This window comes from Dendropsophus ebraccatus, chromosome 8, assembly GCF_027789765.1.
Source record: "Dendropsophus ebraccatus isolate aDenEbr1 chromosome 8, aDenEbr1.pat, whole genome shotgun sequence".
NCBI classification, from domain to species: domain Eukaryota; kingdom Metazoa; phylum Chordata; class Amphibia; order Anura; family Hylidae; genus Dendropsophus; species Dendropsophus ebraccatus.
This window is the reverse complement of record NC_091461.1, coordinates 27505023-27520228: the sequence shown is the minus strand read 5'-3', so window position 1 is coordinate 27520228 and position 15206 is coordinate 27505023. Positions and strand designations below refer to the sequence as shown.

Here is a 15206-nt window from a genome sequence, read left to right as displayed (position 1 = left end):
ATTGACCAATTTAATACTCGGATTTGGCTTCATTGTAGCAAACAATATTCAGTGTATTTCCATATTGCACCATATATGAGCAGTCAATCTGTTCGTTTGCCCTTTCAAGGGAATTCCAAGCCTATCAACAATTGTAAATAATAACATAAAAAGCAGAATTATTGATTTGCCAATTTCTATGGACATAAATTTCTAGGTAAGGAGCTCCAGTGACAGCGGCTGCTGATGAATGGGCCTACGCTTGAATAAAGCTTGTTTTCAGAATCAGAGCACAGTACATCATATACTGTATCATTCTTTTGTGGCTGCAAATCCATGAATAATATATGGAAAGTGAAGCTGAAGTGATTCCTCATTTCTATTCAAGAAAAGTGAGCAGGGGAGCAGAGCCGGACCTCTAGAGCCCACTAAAACTCTTTATACAACCTTTTATGGATTACATAAAAAATACCTTGCCATCTCGTGAAGCTTGACAATGTCTTAAAGCTGCTCATACAGCGCCGACAATGCGAAAATCTGCTTTACAGGGCAGACTGACCCAAAGTAATAGAAACTAGACCCATAAAAATCAAATATTGCTTGTTTGAGGTTGAATAAATATTTGATACGGCAATATTTCAATAACCAAGAGTAGGATACTTGATCATTTCAAGGGGTTTTCCACAATTGTGAAACAGGGTTTTACTTATTTCCAGTTCTACTCTTGTCTCTTGTTCGCAGGATGTGTCAGGTATTGTAATTCAATCCTCATTACTTTAAAGGGACTGGACCCGAGGTGCTGAGAGTGTAGTGTGGGTGGCTGGCCTCTTGTGAGCATCGTACCTTTTAGTGAATGCGTCCGTGCAGTTGATTCTTAGCACTCGTGGGTCTCGTACTGTAAGGGCCCATTTGCACTACGGAAAAAAGGCAGAGATTCCGAGTGGAACCCTCGCCCGCGGACTCCGCTCGGAATGGACATGTCAATTCTTTGAGCGGAGAGTCGAGGCGCTCAAGGAACCCATTAAAACAGATAGAAGGCAGAATTCCCAGAGGAGTCCACGGGAAGGGGTTCCACTCATTTTCGGCCTGTTTTTCGCAGTGTGAACGGGGCCTAATTAGAAGTCGAAAAGGAGTAGCGGTGTCAGGGAGTCCTGGGGTCCGGGAAGATGGCAATCCCTTCTCTCGACCCGCAACCCCTGTCCTTACCTGCTTGCCCCCCTAGGCTAAACCCTAGGGCAGCAACTGGGCGACAGTCCCTAGCCTAATTAGGGATACGGGGAAGTAAACAGAACACACAGACAGGTATATACACACAGGTAAGGCAGTCCGAGTCGGCAACAGGAGGTAACGTCAAAATCCAAATCGGCAAGCAATGGGTTAACAGAGTCCAGTCCAAGGTCGAGCAGAGGAGGTATCGCAGTACAAAAGGATAAGGCAGAGACAAAGTCTCAGTCCGAGTCCAAATCACAAATACAGGCAACACAATAGAACGCTGGTGTAGCTGGAGACCAAGGCTTAACCCCACGTGCACCAGAGAGGAGTCAGGAGAAGCATGAGGCCGGGTGTCGGCTCCCTGTCAGCATAGTATGAAGTGTGTGAATCAGGTCAAAGGGATAGGGCGTCGGCTGGTTCTTCCAGCCAAATTCACACACAGGGAACGAACTCTAACAAGCGGCTTGGCTTTGTACTGTGCTTTGGCCTCACCACTTCTTCCTCCCCCCTCTTTTTCATGCATATTTACTGCTTGCCGGCCTCCTGCTCAATGTTGTCGCCATCACTATGCGCTGCTGGCAAGGGCTACGCTTGCTGACTTGCCACTTTGCGCATGCGCGTAGTGTCCCAACTGAGGGCATTGGCTTCGGTCCATTAGCACTTGTGCACCACTAAACAGAGTTTATTGATGATGACGCTCCCTTGCTTACCATCTACCTGCAGTCCATCCGTAATCCTGGAATGGCCATGTCAGGAGTGAACGGCCTGGGATATTAGAGGCGCATTCATGAAATGGTAAGACAGCACGCAAAACCCTTGCCAGCAGCGCAAAGCGATGACGACAACATTAAGCAGGAGGCAAACCAGCGTGCCTGCACCACACTGTAAGAACCTAGGGTCCGGTCTGGATGCTGATAGATTGCCATTATTAGAGATGAGCTGCCATACTGAATCTGAACAGATATGGTGCTGTTTCTAATAATAATAATATTTTTTTAAAGCATTATTAGAACTTGAAAACACTTCATGTTGGCCATAGGCTGCCAATGTATACAAACACGGACAGACATGGACCCCATTGACTTCAGTGACATATGTCTTGGAAAGCACAATCGTAGTACAAGTCCTTAGCACAATTGGGACTCCACAGTTGGCCCTCAAGATGTCTGAGAAGAAGTCTGCACTAAGGATTCAGTAGTGTAAGTTTTACCTAGTTGACGATGTCTGTGATGGTCAGAGAGGAAAAAGAATCATGCAGTTAAAGAAATCAGTTATCCGGTCAGTAGGAATCACAGTGCTCAACTGGTCAAGATACTTTGAAGATTTATCATTATTAGAGATGAGCGCAACTCGAGGATGCTCAGATCCATCCAAACCAGAGCGTGTAGCATTTGATTACCGGAAGCTAAAGAAGTTGGATGCAGCCCTAAGGCTGCACAAAAAGCATGGATACAGCCATAGGCCATAGGCTGTATCCATGTTTTCCAGGACTGCCTAGGGCTGCAGCCAACTTCTTCAGCCACCGGTAACCAAATGCTGAACACTCGGGTTTGGATAGACGTGAGAATCCTCGAGTTACACTCATATCTAATGATTTTCTTCACCCTTACAAAAAATTGTTTCCCACAAAGGAATACCTGGGCTTCTTCAAAAGACAACTCTGCCTATGAAATTCCAGTCCATAAACTAAAAATAGAGACTTCTTTGCCTGTAAAATATGGACGTTCATGATCATGAGTCCTACGGTGCGGCAGGAACCAATTTTTATAATCTGCCTTCACTCTTGATACAGATGGGGCGGTCTTTCTTTCATGTCCCTGTATCCTTATAGGATATATGATAAAGCAGACAACCTCTTTCTGTTACTGGCCATTAGTGATGAGCAAATAGTGAGATATTCGAATATTCGATATTCGTACGAATATCCCGCGAATATTCAAATATTCGATTGAATATTCGATCCCATTAAAGTCTATGGGAACAAGTATTCGATTGGTGAAAAACATGTATTTGACCCTTTGGAAGGTAAAACCGGAAGCTGGGGGACTTGAACGCTTATCGAATATATATCGAATATTCGCGGTATATTCATACGAATATCGAATATTCGAATATCTCACTATTCGATCGAATATCTATTCGATCGAACAGTATTCGCTCATAACTACTGGCCATATATTAGATTTATCACATAACTGTGTGTACATTTTATATTATTTATCTTCTTTTCTTCTAGGACAGAGGATTCTCACACCATTGAGCAAAGGGAAGAAGAGGATGAAAAAGCAACGTCCTTGAAATCATTGCCCCCTTTGGAAGAAAGGATGACGTGCTTTAGGAACATGTTGCTTGAGAGAGGGGTAAGAATACACATGTATGGTTTGCTTCCTTCATACATGTGTAGTGGCTGCTAACCATGCCGGTAATCTGGTGCGCCTAAGATGACAGATGTGATCAACAGTAATCGCTGTTTTAGCATCTCAAGCCAGTGCACATACAGTATAGTCATAGTACAGTATTCCTACATGGTATATACTTCAGATATAATGTGTGTGTGGAGGTCTATATTACCTGTAGTGTATGCTGTAAGGTAATGTATTCTATCACAGAATCAATGCTTCTACCTTCATGATATGCAATGCAAAATTGTCAAATTTCTCATGGATTATGTGTTATTTTGAGTCACAGTATTGTGCCATTGCAGGTTATGGGTGCTATACTATTTATTTATTTATTTATTATTTATTCATTTGTTGTTTTTACAGCAACAACATATTTCACATACCTGTATAGAGATATTTGTAATTAACTGGGTATAACCCATTGAAATGACAAGAACACACAAACTCTACGCAGTTGTACCCATGGCCACATTTAATCTCAGGACCCTGTGTCATGTGTATAAACCCTTACATTTAAAGGGAACCTGTCACCACTTTCTTGCTATCTAAATCACATCTCATTTATACAATCTCAGTGACTCTTTCTCACCCTGCCAGTTTTGATAAATCTCTCCTCATACCCAAAGAGAAAGAGATCTATCAATCAAGGCTGGGAGGAGGGTAACTCATGGTTCAGGCAACATAAAATGTTTGCACCTTTTTGCATATTGAGCAAAATACTACTTAGTCTGGTTTTTCGTCATAGATAGAAAAAAATCCTTCCCCCCTATAGCAGAGATAAAAATAGGGACATGGAGAGAGAAAGGAGCCGCTGCACCTCACACCTATGGCTGACACTAATACCTCTTGGCTACATTTAAAAACCAATGCCAGGAGGTTGGTATATAATTTGATCAAACCATATCCCCTCATGTACCACGTGCAGGTCCCCTGGCCCACATGAGTCCTTACGCTAAATCAACACTCTGTCGATCAGCAACCGCCAGCCCTGCAAGGCGAGTGCAAGTAGGGAAGGGAGGCCACGGAATGGCCCTGCAACCCCACTGTCACAGGACCAAACCCCAAGTCCCCCCCAAAAAAAAACCCAGCAGGCACTGCTGGCCGAGAATGCGGCCACCAAGCAACACAAGCTTGAACAAGGTCTTGCTACTCACCACTGCACCGGAGGTAGAATGGGAGAAATAGGAGGTACTTACCATGTGTGCACAGGTGCTTCCTGCTAATTGAGGTTACATGGATAAAAATAGGTACTGTTGTTTAAAGAATGCATAGGTCAAAATGCAAGTAAAAATAAGACATTTTGCAACAAATCTTATTAGACAAAAATGCTTTCTTCTCCTGTTATAGAGCACTCCATCCCCCTAAAGGACTGCCTTCCTCTCTGCCAAATCATCTCAGTCCAATCCTGTAGCTAACTCAGGAATCAAGTTACATGCAAGACAAGTCTATAGATGGGGGAGGGGGGGGAGATGGGATGGGGACTGGGTGCATAGAGAAAGAGACAGGTAAGAGACAGTTTTGTAAGTAGCAGATCTCATCCCAGTGCTTTATACACAGCTTAGACTAGTCACCACAGCTTTATCATGGCTTCACGACATGGAGAGAAAGGAACGGCTGCACATCCCATCTATGGCTGATAATAATGTCGCTAGGCCTATTTTAAAATTCAACACCAGGGTGTCTGTATATAATTTGATCAAACCATAATAGCCCCATCATGGCTTCCATGCTACTGCTGTGCACAGAGACAAGTGCGGGATCTCCTCTATTTGTAGTGTATGGCACTCTGCCAGCTCTGGGATCACTGAAAATTACAGATTTCGTTTTAAGAGCATTCTTCAAAATTCTTCTTTAAAAACACCATAGCAGGACGAGCATGAAGAGAGGCGTCAAAGGATAAGGAGGAGTTGGCATTTCTCTTTATGCTAGTCCTGCTATGGCGTTTTTAAAGAAGAATTTTGAATAAAGATTGACGTTTTTAATGGTGAGTGCCCTCTACAACCTCTTTTTTGTTTGATATCTACCACAGTGAACTGCATTCTTAGTAGAAGTGAGCACCCCATGTAAACAGTAATGAACTCATACCCATAGAAAAATTGAAATTGTAAGAAACAAGTGAAATATGACTAAGTAGTGCCGGTGACTGTTTCTCTTTTTGTACATAATGGCCAGATATAGTGCTGATCCTCATGTACATACATGGCAGCTCATCCTGAAAAGTTACCTAAATGACAGGTATGCTTTAAAGGGAAACTATCAACAGGTTAGACAGATTTAACCTGCTGATAACCCTCTATAGCGCCCGGGACGCTGAGGATGAAAGTACGTGTCTTACCTTCATCCTCTGCACTGGTCCTGCACAGTTATTTGGCGTAATCTTTGACCGGGAGCACTGTTAGGAGCACTGCTGCATCATCCAGCTAGCCTGTTCCATTGATTGTTAATGGAGCGAGCTGGATGACGATGTGAGGGCGGGGCAGTGCTCCCGGTAAAAGATCACGTCTAACAGTGCAGGACCGGCGCCGAGGAGGAAGGTAAGACACATACCTTTCTCCTCAGCGTCCCGAGCACTATAGAGGCTATCAGCAGGAGAGATTCGTCTAACCTGCTGATAGTTTCCCTTTAAAGATTCTGGAATGAAATGATTTACTTTCACAGATTAGTAGCTATTACGCAGTGCCCTTCGTCATATGATGGCATGTGTTGTTTTTATGGTCCTTTTTTATTGTGTGTGACATCTTACAGCTACTTTGCATGCTATTTTCACATCCATCAGCAGTATGTAACCCTGAGGGGTGTAATGTTTCCCCAGTTAGCACTTTTACATGGCAACACCAGAGACTGTGAAACCAAGCAGGACACAATTTGCATATTGTTTCTAGTGTTTCTATGAGTTTTCCCATGGGAAATCTGGTTCCTTTCCACACTTCAATAATACAAATAGATCACATGGCTTTCCAGTGAAAATAGGATTTAGTCTATGTGTGCAGAGAAAAAGGATATTGGGCTTTGAAGATATTGAAGACAAGGAGTCGATCAATCTGTGTATAGGAATATTTGATTAATTCATGGCATAGTATTCTGATGGTAAGTTTCTGTATATTTACTCAGGAAATATATAGTCAATCTTGTTCTAATATCTTTCTAATTATACAGTATATGGATTTTAATCACCATCCACATCAATGTCCACATATATACGAATTTCACGATTCATGCGAGTTAGTGTGTGGATATTGATTGAGATGGTGTTACTGATGAATTAGACGTAAGACATTAAAAGGTATATTCTGCATACAAATGGATTTTTATCAATATCATTTATAAACGTTTGTTATTTTATTTATGTATTTTGTTCCTTCTAATTTTTTTAAATTTATTATATTATTGTTTTAGTGGTAAATATCTCTTATTCTTCTTTTCTGTGTCGCTAAAATCATTAAAAGAGTACTGGTCATTAAAAAAAGAAATAAATTGATTAGGGTCTGAGTGAGACCCCGACTGATCAGTAGAATGAGCTGCTGTGCGCTCCTCTCCCTACTCTGTGTCTAAGAACTAACATACCGTGTGGACTTGCATTGAAAGTGCTTCTAGGTGACATAACACAGAGTGAACCCTTGAGTACATTTGGATTCGTCCTAACCCATACTCTCAGCATTTGACCTTTGGTGGCTGAAGAAGTTAGATGCAGCCCTAGGTAGGCCTAGAAAACATGGATACAGCCTATGGCCTATGGCTGTATCCATGGTTACCAGGCAGCCTTAGGGCTGCATCCAACTTCTTCAGCCACCAATAATCTAATTCAAAGAGTTTGGGTTAGGACGAACCCAAATGTACTCAAAGTTCACTGACCTCATGCGAAAATCAACACCAGCTCACGGATTGCAGCTCAGTGAATAAAGCAAAGTTGTAATACCACACACAACCTGAGAACAGGTGTGGCACCTGTTTCTCCAATTTTGGATAACCCCCATAAGCGCCTTTGACAGCATTTTAGTGTAAAAAAGTCCCCATTTTTTTTCTCAAGTAATGGCTCGCTCAAAAAATTGTACATTTTTTGCTTCTTTACAATAACTGTGGCATTTTTTTTTTTTTTTAAAAGAGGGGAGGGCATGGTGTAAAGAGGATACCCATATACTATAGTTATATACTATAACTTACACTTTGTTATATAGAATTAGTGGAAGTAGTTGAAATCTAAGTTTCAGTAGCTTGGAGATAGCTTAGATTTCAAAGCATGGGGCATGGGCAGACTAGGCTAAAGTGACAGATTTATTAAGAGGTGTATGCCTTTTAATTACAGATGATCAATCCTCGAGCACGCTCAAGTATACCCTAACCTGAGCGTGCGTCATTCGATTACTGGTGGCTGATGAAGTTGGATGCAGCCCTAAAGTTGTGTGGATACAGCCATAGGCCATAGGCTGTATCCATGTTTTCCCAGACTCCCTAGGCCTGCATCCAACTTCTTCAGCCACTGTCTGCGCTCCGAACAGATTCGGACAGACCCAAGTGTTCTTGAGGTTCTATCAACTTGTAATAAATCTGCTGGAAGTAATTTAATTTTCGAGAAGTTAAATAGTGCTGAAAAAAATATGCTATTCCTGCCATTGAAACGAGAGAACAATAATGTTAGTGAAGGAAAATGAATGAGAACAGAGCCTAGCACAGGGGTAGGGAACCTTGGCTCTCCAGCTCTTGCAAAACTACAACTCCCAACATGCATGGACAGCCAAAGCTTTAGCTTTGGCTATCCAGGCATGATGGGAGTTGTAGTTTTGCAAGAGCTGGAGAGCCAAGGTTCCCTACCCCTGGCCTAGCACATTGTGATATCAATATGAGCTGTGCCATATGAAATATCCAGCAATTCTGCAACCACTGAATGACAAATATAGCACTGCTACATCTTTAATATGGATAGAATTGCTCCTTACCGGATTAAATCAAAGCCATTGGAAACAACCTTCACATTTTGTTCTAATGATGCGAATGTTCTCACCTAATGATTATGTATTGTCCTTAAATATTTACATTTCTTCCATAACAGCCGCTAAGTCATCCGGGTACTCAGCGTGGATCGCTTTAATTAGCTGCTCCTGAAGTTCATTAAAGTGTCAGCAAACTATAGCAAGACGGAAAGTGCAAAAATGTTTATAATGGAACAAACTGTTTTGAATGCTCCGCAGGTGTCTGCATTCTCCACATGGGAAAAGGAGCTGCATAAAATCGTGTTTGATCCTCGATATCTCCTACTAAACTCGGAAGAACGAAAACAGGCAAGTTCTGTGCGCCACGTAAACGGCAGACGAGCGACATTTCACAAAAAAGAGGGGTGACTTTCCCGAAATCGTCTGCAGTTGTTTACTACGTGATTTGCATTAAATATGTTATTTATTTTGGTCATTTAGAGCAGTGATTTTCAACCTTTTTTGAGCCGCGGCACACTTTTTATACTTAAAAAATCCTGGGGCACACCACCAACCAAAATGGCACAAAATTACACTAAAACAGTACATATTATACATATAGTTAATAATATAGATTCTAAATGTATTTATACTCACTCAGTGTGAAACCTGGGCCTGTTTTCTTCTCCCCCCTGTGCTTTTCTCCTGTGCTTCTCTCCACCATACTTCTCCCCCTACTTCTCTCCTGTGCTTCTCTCCCCCATGCTTCTCTCCTGTGCTTCTCTCCCCCATGCTTCTCTCCTGCGCTTCTCTCCCCCATGCTTCTCTCCTGTGCTTCTCTCCCCCATGCTTCTCTCCCCCATGCTTCTCTCCACCATACTTCTCTCCCCCCTGCTTCTCTCCACCATACTTCTCTCCCCCCTGCTTCTCTCCACCAAACTTCTCTCCCCCCTGCTTCTCTCCGCTGTTTCTCTCCCCATCCCTATGTTTCTCTCCCCCCTGCTTCTCTCCCCTGTTTCTCCCCCATCCCCAGGTTTCTCTCCCCCATTGTTTTCTCCTGTTTCACAGGGGCACCATAGTTTGGGGAACTTTCCCCGCGGCACACTGGTTGAAAATCACTGATTTAGAGTGTTATTCATTGTATTAGTTTTACATTGGTCTCTTAACTAAAGATATAATAGTATATCTAAAAACCAGGTAATTACCTTTTCCACAGTACTTTTACATCACTCAGTGTATCACAACTTCCACTGGATATATTGGGTAGAAATACCTTAAAGGGGTGCTCCAGAAAAATAATATTTTAAATCAACTGGCTTTAAAAAGTTATATAGTTCCCCCCCCCCCAAGTCTTCCAGTACTTATCAGCTGCTGTGTGCTCTGCAGAAAGTAGTATATTCTTTCCAGCCTGGTACTGTGCCCTCTGCTGCCACCTCTGTCCAGAGCTGTAGCAAATCCCCATAGAAAACCTTTCCTGCTCTGGATAGTTCCTGTAAGGGACAGAAGTGGCAGCAGAGAGCACTGTGTCAGACTGGAAAGAATACACCACTTCCTGCAGGACTTACAGCAGCTGACAAGTACTGGAAGACTTTTAAAAAAAATTGTAAATAGAAGTAAATTACAAATTTATATAACTTTGTGACACCAGTACTGTACCTCCTAAACATGTGCGTACATTTCTATCAAAAATTGATATCCAACCTAAATGCCATATGTCAGTATATCATAGGTTAGAGCTGTGGTAAACTTCCTCAGAAGATAGCTGGTTCCGTTTGATGGTGGCTACGGGACCAATCATTTGGGACCTATTAAAAATAATGGAGGATGCAACATATGTGCAATGATAGCAACAAAGTATATGACTAGGCAATTAAAATTGGGCCATCATATGTTCTGTATAGATATAGGTGAAGGGTAGATCCTCTGAACTATTTCCCCTGGTGGTCTCAGTGAACCCCAGTCTGTAGGTAAGGCTGAGTTCACACTAGGTTTTTGAAATCTATTTTTTTCATCCATTTTTTGCAAAAAACGGATGCATTTTGATCCGTTCTTCTATTGACTTCTATTATTAAAAAAAATAAACGGATCCTTTTTTTTTTTAAGGTACACAAATTAGGTCAACTATGTTTTTGTATACGTAAAAAAAAAACGATCTGTTTTGATCCCTTTCTTTTTTATAATGGAGGTCAATGGAAAAACGGATCAAAACGGATCCACACAAATACATCATTTTTTTTCATCCGTTTTTTTTTTTTTTTTTTTGGCACAAAACAGATGAGGAAAACGGATTGCAAAAACATAGTGTGAACCCAGCCTAAGTTATATTTAAAGTATGTAAAAAAAACATTAGCCCAGTGTCAGGTTTACTTTTGCAATCTATTACTATGTAAAACAAAGATAAAATACTTTTATATGGATGGCTACAAGTACAGTATGTAGCAGTATTCCTTATACGAGACCCAACATTCACGATAAGTCGGGCTTTATAAAAGAGTTTTAGTAAAAAGGCTGTAGAAGGTTGTGTAACGAGGTCTCGGATATTGTCCCGATGTAACATATGTAAATGGCTCCGCTTTTAGGTGTTTGAACAATTTGTGAAGGCTCGAATTAAGGAAGAATATAAAGAAAAGAGGAGTAAATTATTGCTTGCCAAAGAAGAATTTAAAAAGCTTCTAGAAGAATCCAAGCTGTCTTCAAGGTATTATTAACGCTTCTAAAAGAGGAAAAGAGGGAGCTGTAGATGCCATTTCACAATGTTTGTAATTATGTCTTGTTCTACTGAATTCAGGGCCACAACTTTAAGGGAAGTGATGTGCTGCAAAGTGACCTGGACTGAAACTAAGGCACTTACTAACTACAAGAGCTTCTGTGGATCTGTGATGTCACAACTGAGAACAATTACAAGGAGCGATAATTGACCGAATCGGCAGATCATGCTCCGTGTACTAGACACAACAATTAGCCAATGAAACGATCAACAGCTGATCGTTTCTTTAGGCCCAGACATAAAATCATCGGCTGCTGACCGTGCATCCCCACGTGTCATAGCGATGCACAACTGACGACTGATGATAACCCAACAGTAAGTACTTTACCTCTCCACACTACCGCTCTTCCCTCACAATCTGTATGCATCCCAGAACAGCACCCTGTGGCTTCAGAGCGGCCTGTCTGTGCTGACAGGCTGCTCAGCCAATCACTGTCTAGCACCGCCACGGCCTGTGATTGGCTGAGCGGCCTGTCAGCTCAGACGGCTGCTCTGAAGCCACAGGGCGCAGTGCTGGGATGCATACAGATTGTGAGAGAAGACCGGGAGTGTGGAGAGGTAAAGTACTTACTGTTTGGGCAAGGGCTAACAATATCCTTGCAAACCTTGCTAAACAATTATTAGGCCCAGTAAACAAGCGCTGATCTATCAGATCTCCCTTTCTACCTATCTGCACAATGCCAGAATATTCACTGCCTTTCCCCTGTATTACGTCATAGTAGAGGAGAGTGTGTGCTGTTCTGTGATTGGCCAGAGAAGTAAGGGAAATTAAGAGCCTGTGTAAGTACTGCAAATACCCCAGCTGTGATCCTTTCCCCTGAAATGGAGAACAGTGGCTGTGCACTATGAATGTTACTCTTAGGGACTTAATAAAAGTAGTGGAAGCACTAAAAACACACTCTGAAGGGTTAATGTATGGAAAGGATGCAGTTTTTTTTTTAATCTGTAGAAACAGCAGGTATGCTTTAACAGTTTACTTATTTTGGGAATTATATGGAAGTATTACTGTACCTTGACTCTATAGGGCAATATAAATGGCTAACGGAGTGCAGCTATACAAGGCTTGCACTGTCATGCATTTCCTATAACACTCACTATGAAAGACATAAAGCAGTTTAGTCAGTTTAGTGCAACTTTAGACTTTTATGTTTTTATAACCACAACTCATTAAACTGTAAATTGTTATTTAGATGATGAAATTTAGAGCTAATTATTGTAATTACACTTAAATTGGAACAACAGAGGAAAATTATGGCAGCCTATCTGCTCCGATAATATAGTGATAATAAGAAACAACGTGTTTGGAGAAAACATTGTGAGACTGGTTAAAGATGTCGGAGACACAGACCAAAAGCAGAAGTGATTTTCCCACTTTGGACAATGCCATTTGGACAAACCCACCAAACAATCAATATGGGCTTTCTTAATCAGACACCACCTTTGCTTCTTAAAGGGGTTATTAAGAATTAGGAAAACATGTCCGCTTTCTTCCTGAAATAGTGCCACGCTTGTCTTCAGTTTGGGTGTGGTTTTGCAACTCAGTCCCATAAGAGCGAATGGAGCTTGAATTGTAAAACTACATCCAAACTGGTGACAATAGCTGTGCTGTTTCTAGAAGAAAGTGCCATGTTTTTCTACCACACTGGCAGTGTCCTGCTGAGGTATACATCAGGAAAATTAAGCAGTGTATACTTCCAACATATAGCTAAAAAGATAGATACAGAGGGCTCCATGATTAATAAAAAAAACTATATTATAATCTTCATCATATAGTATCACGTCTAAAATTTGGTTATTAAAAAACGTTACACCCTTATGCATTGTTTATCTGGTACTGATCCAACGTTACCATTTGCATTCATAGTTCTGCCGACTTCAGAGCTGAAATCTCAAAAAATTTCCTGATGGTTCTAATTTAGCACAGAGTTTGCTCTAATTTTTGCCTTCTGAGGGTTGGCGTCTTTACACCAGACACTGTAGACAAGACTACAATTAAATCATGTTTATTCTATACTTTATGAACGCTTCTTTAGAAATTCAGTTTATGCCTCCAAACCTTTGATGGTTATACTTTCTTATTTAAAGGGGTGCTCCAGAGAGAAAAAGTTTTCAAATGAACTGTTGGCAGAATGTTATACAGATTTGTAAATTATTTCTATTTAAAGAATTCAAATCATTCAGTACTTACCAGCTGCTGTATGCCCAGCAGGAAGTGATGTATTATTTCCAGTCTCACATGGTTCTGTTTCCTGCCACCTGCCATCACATGGTTCTATTTCCTGCCACCTTTGAATTACAAATCTATAACTTTCTGGTACGGGTTGATTTAAAGACAATGGGGGATTTATCAAGATTCTTTTTCCCAGCTGGATGCACTAAGAGGCTCACACCTTCCAGCAGGTGTAGATTTGGAACATGATTTATGCCTACAAGCCTCCTCCCCACCTTAAAGCCCCCCCCCCCATAAGCTTCATAAAATTCCCCCACTGTTTTTTTTCTCCAGTTTTCTCCAGAGTACCCCTTAAATTAAAAAAGGAAGTAAAAATCAGCAAAGTAATATAACACATTTACACCTTCTGTTATTGGAGTGTCTGCCTAAAAATGCGGTTATAAAGCTATCCCTAATATTTAAAGAAGGTTTATAAATTATAAAATTGCAATTTATTTAAACAAATAAATAAAACTCCACCCTCTTCCTCCTCCTTTCCCTCTTCCTTCTTCTTTCTCAATAGGACCACCTTTAAGGAATTTGCAGAGAAATACGGAAGAGACCAACGTTTCCGTGTCGTCCAGAAAAAGAAAGACCAAGAACATTTTTTTAACCAGTTTATCAATTCACTTAAAAAACGGGACAAAGAAAACAGAATGAGGTTGCGGAAAATGAGATAAAACAAAACAAAAACACTCGATACGTGCAATAAACATTTCCCTCCACCTTTGTTGTAACTGCTGGAAGAAGAAAGGAGATTTTCCTTTTTTGATCAGACTAGAAGAAATCCAATGAGGATACCGCATCCTGGAGACTTGACCGGCCTAGTGAAAAAAGAGTATCTCCGAAGAAAAAAAAAGTTCTCTAAGGAATAATGTTTCATATTGAAGCTATTTTTTTTACGATATTCAGTTTAATGTGTTTCTATTTTCCATTCTAATCTGAAGTCATCTATTAAGTTGCTTCAATTATGCAAATAACCAGTGAGATGCACAATGTACAAGAAGTAAATTAAGCGACAAAACAAGCTTACTCCATTAAACCGTCAAAGCAAAAACTATTTCCCGTTCTCGTTGAAAGCACAGTCCTCCTAAAATAGTGATAACCATGTATCTGAAAAGACCAACGCTTTACCCATGTCCTTATCTCATTGTCTGAGTGGTTACAAAATATGGTTAAAACTAGTTGTGAAGTGTGAAAACTTTAAGATATGTTGTTGTTAGCACAAAACGATCCTTTTTTTTTTTTTTTTTTTGCTCTGATGGACACACTTGCTAAAAGTAACTTGTTCATAGAAGATACAGTGACACCGTTATTTTGTAAAGCCATTCGATGTATAGTTCTGTTCTTTTTATCTATCGTATGCCGACAGTATGCATGGAATTTTCTCTCATCCAAATTTGTATACACAAATATTTTAGATTTTTTTTAATCAATAAATATTTGAAGAGTTTTCATCTTAATGTTGTCTTAGGTTCGTTGCATTCATGAACCAATGTTGTTTTTTTATGAGTAAAAGAGTGAAAGTTAGAGCAGAAGTCTGGCAGGGGAGAAATTGATAACAAGTAGGAACTTAACTCTCCCTGTGCCCACGGTCAGCGACGGGGTCGGCTGCAGGATCTCCGGAGCTGACATGCCATGACCCGGCAGATGGACTGGCTGCTCAGCCAGCCAGTGACTAGGGCGGGACACCGTTCCAGTCACTGATTGTCTGACCGACCAGTCCATCA

At 41.0% G+C, this 15206-nt stretch overlaps 1 protein-coding gene across 1 annotated transcript in view; it reads left to right on the top strand.

Annotated features, from left to right (window-relative positions):
* TCERG1L (transcription elongation regulator 1 like) overlaps positions 1-14939 on the top strand; it is a 176765-nt gene extending 161826 nt beyond the window's left edge. The window contains exons 10-13 of the mRNA XM_069980063.1: positions 3428-3551; positions 8780-8869; positions 11080-11198; positions 14000-14939. Coding sequence (XP_069836164.1) covers positions 3428-3551; positions 8780-8869; positions 11080-11198; positions 14000-14156 — 490 coding nt within the window. The 3' untranslated portion in view covers positions 14157-14939. The remainder of the gene's footprint in view (positions 1-3427; positions 3552-8779; positions 8870-11079; positions 11199-13999) is intronic.
* Positions 14940-15206: the final 267 nt, after the last annotated feature.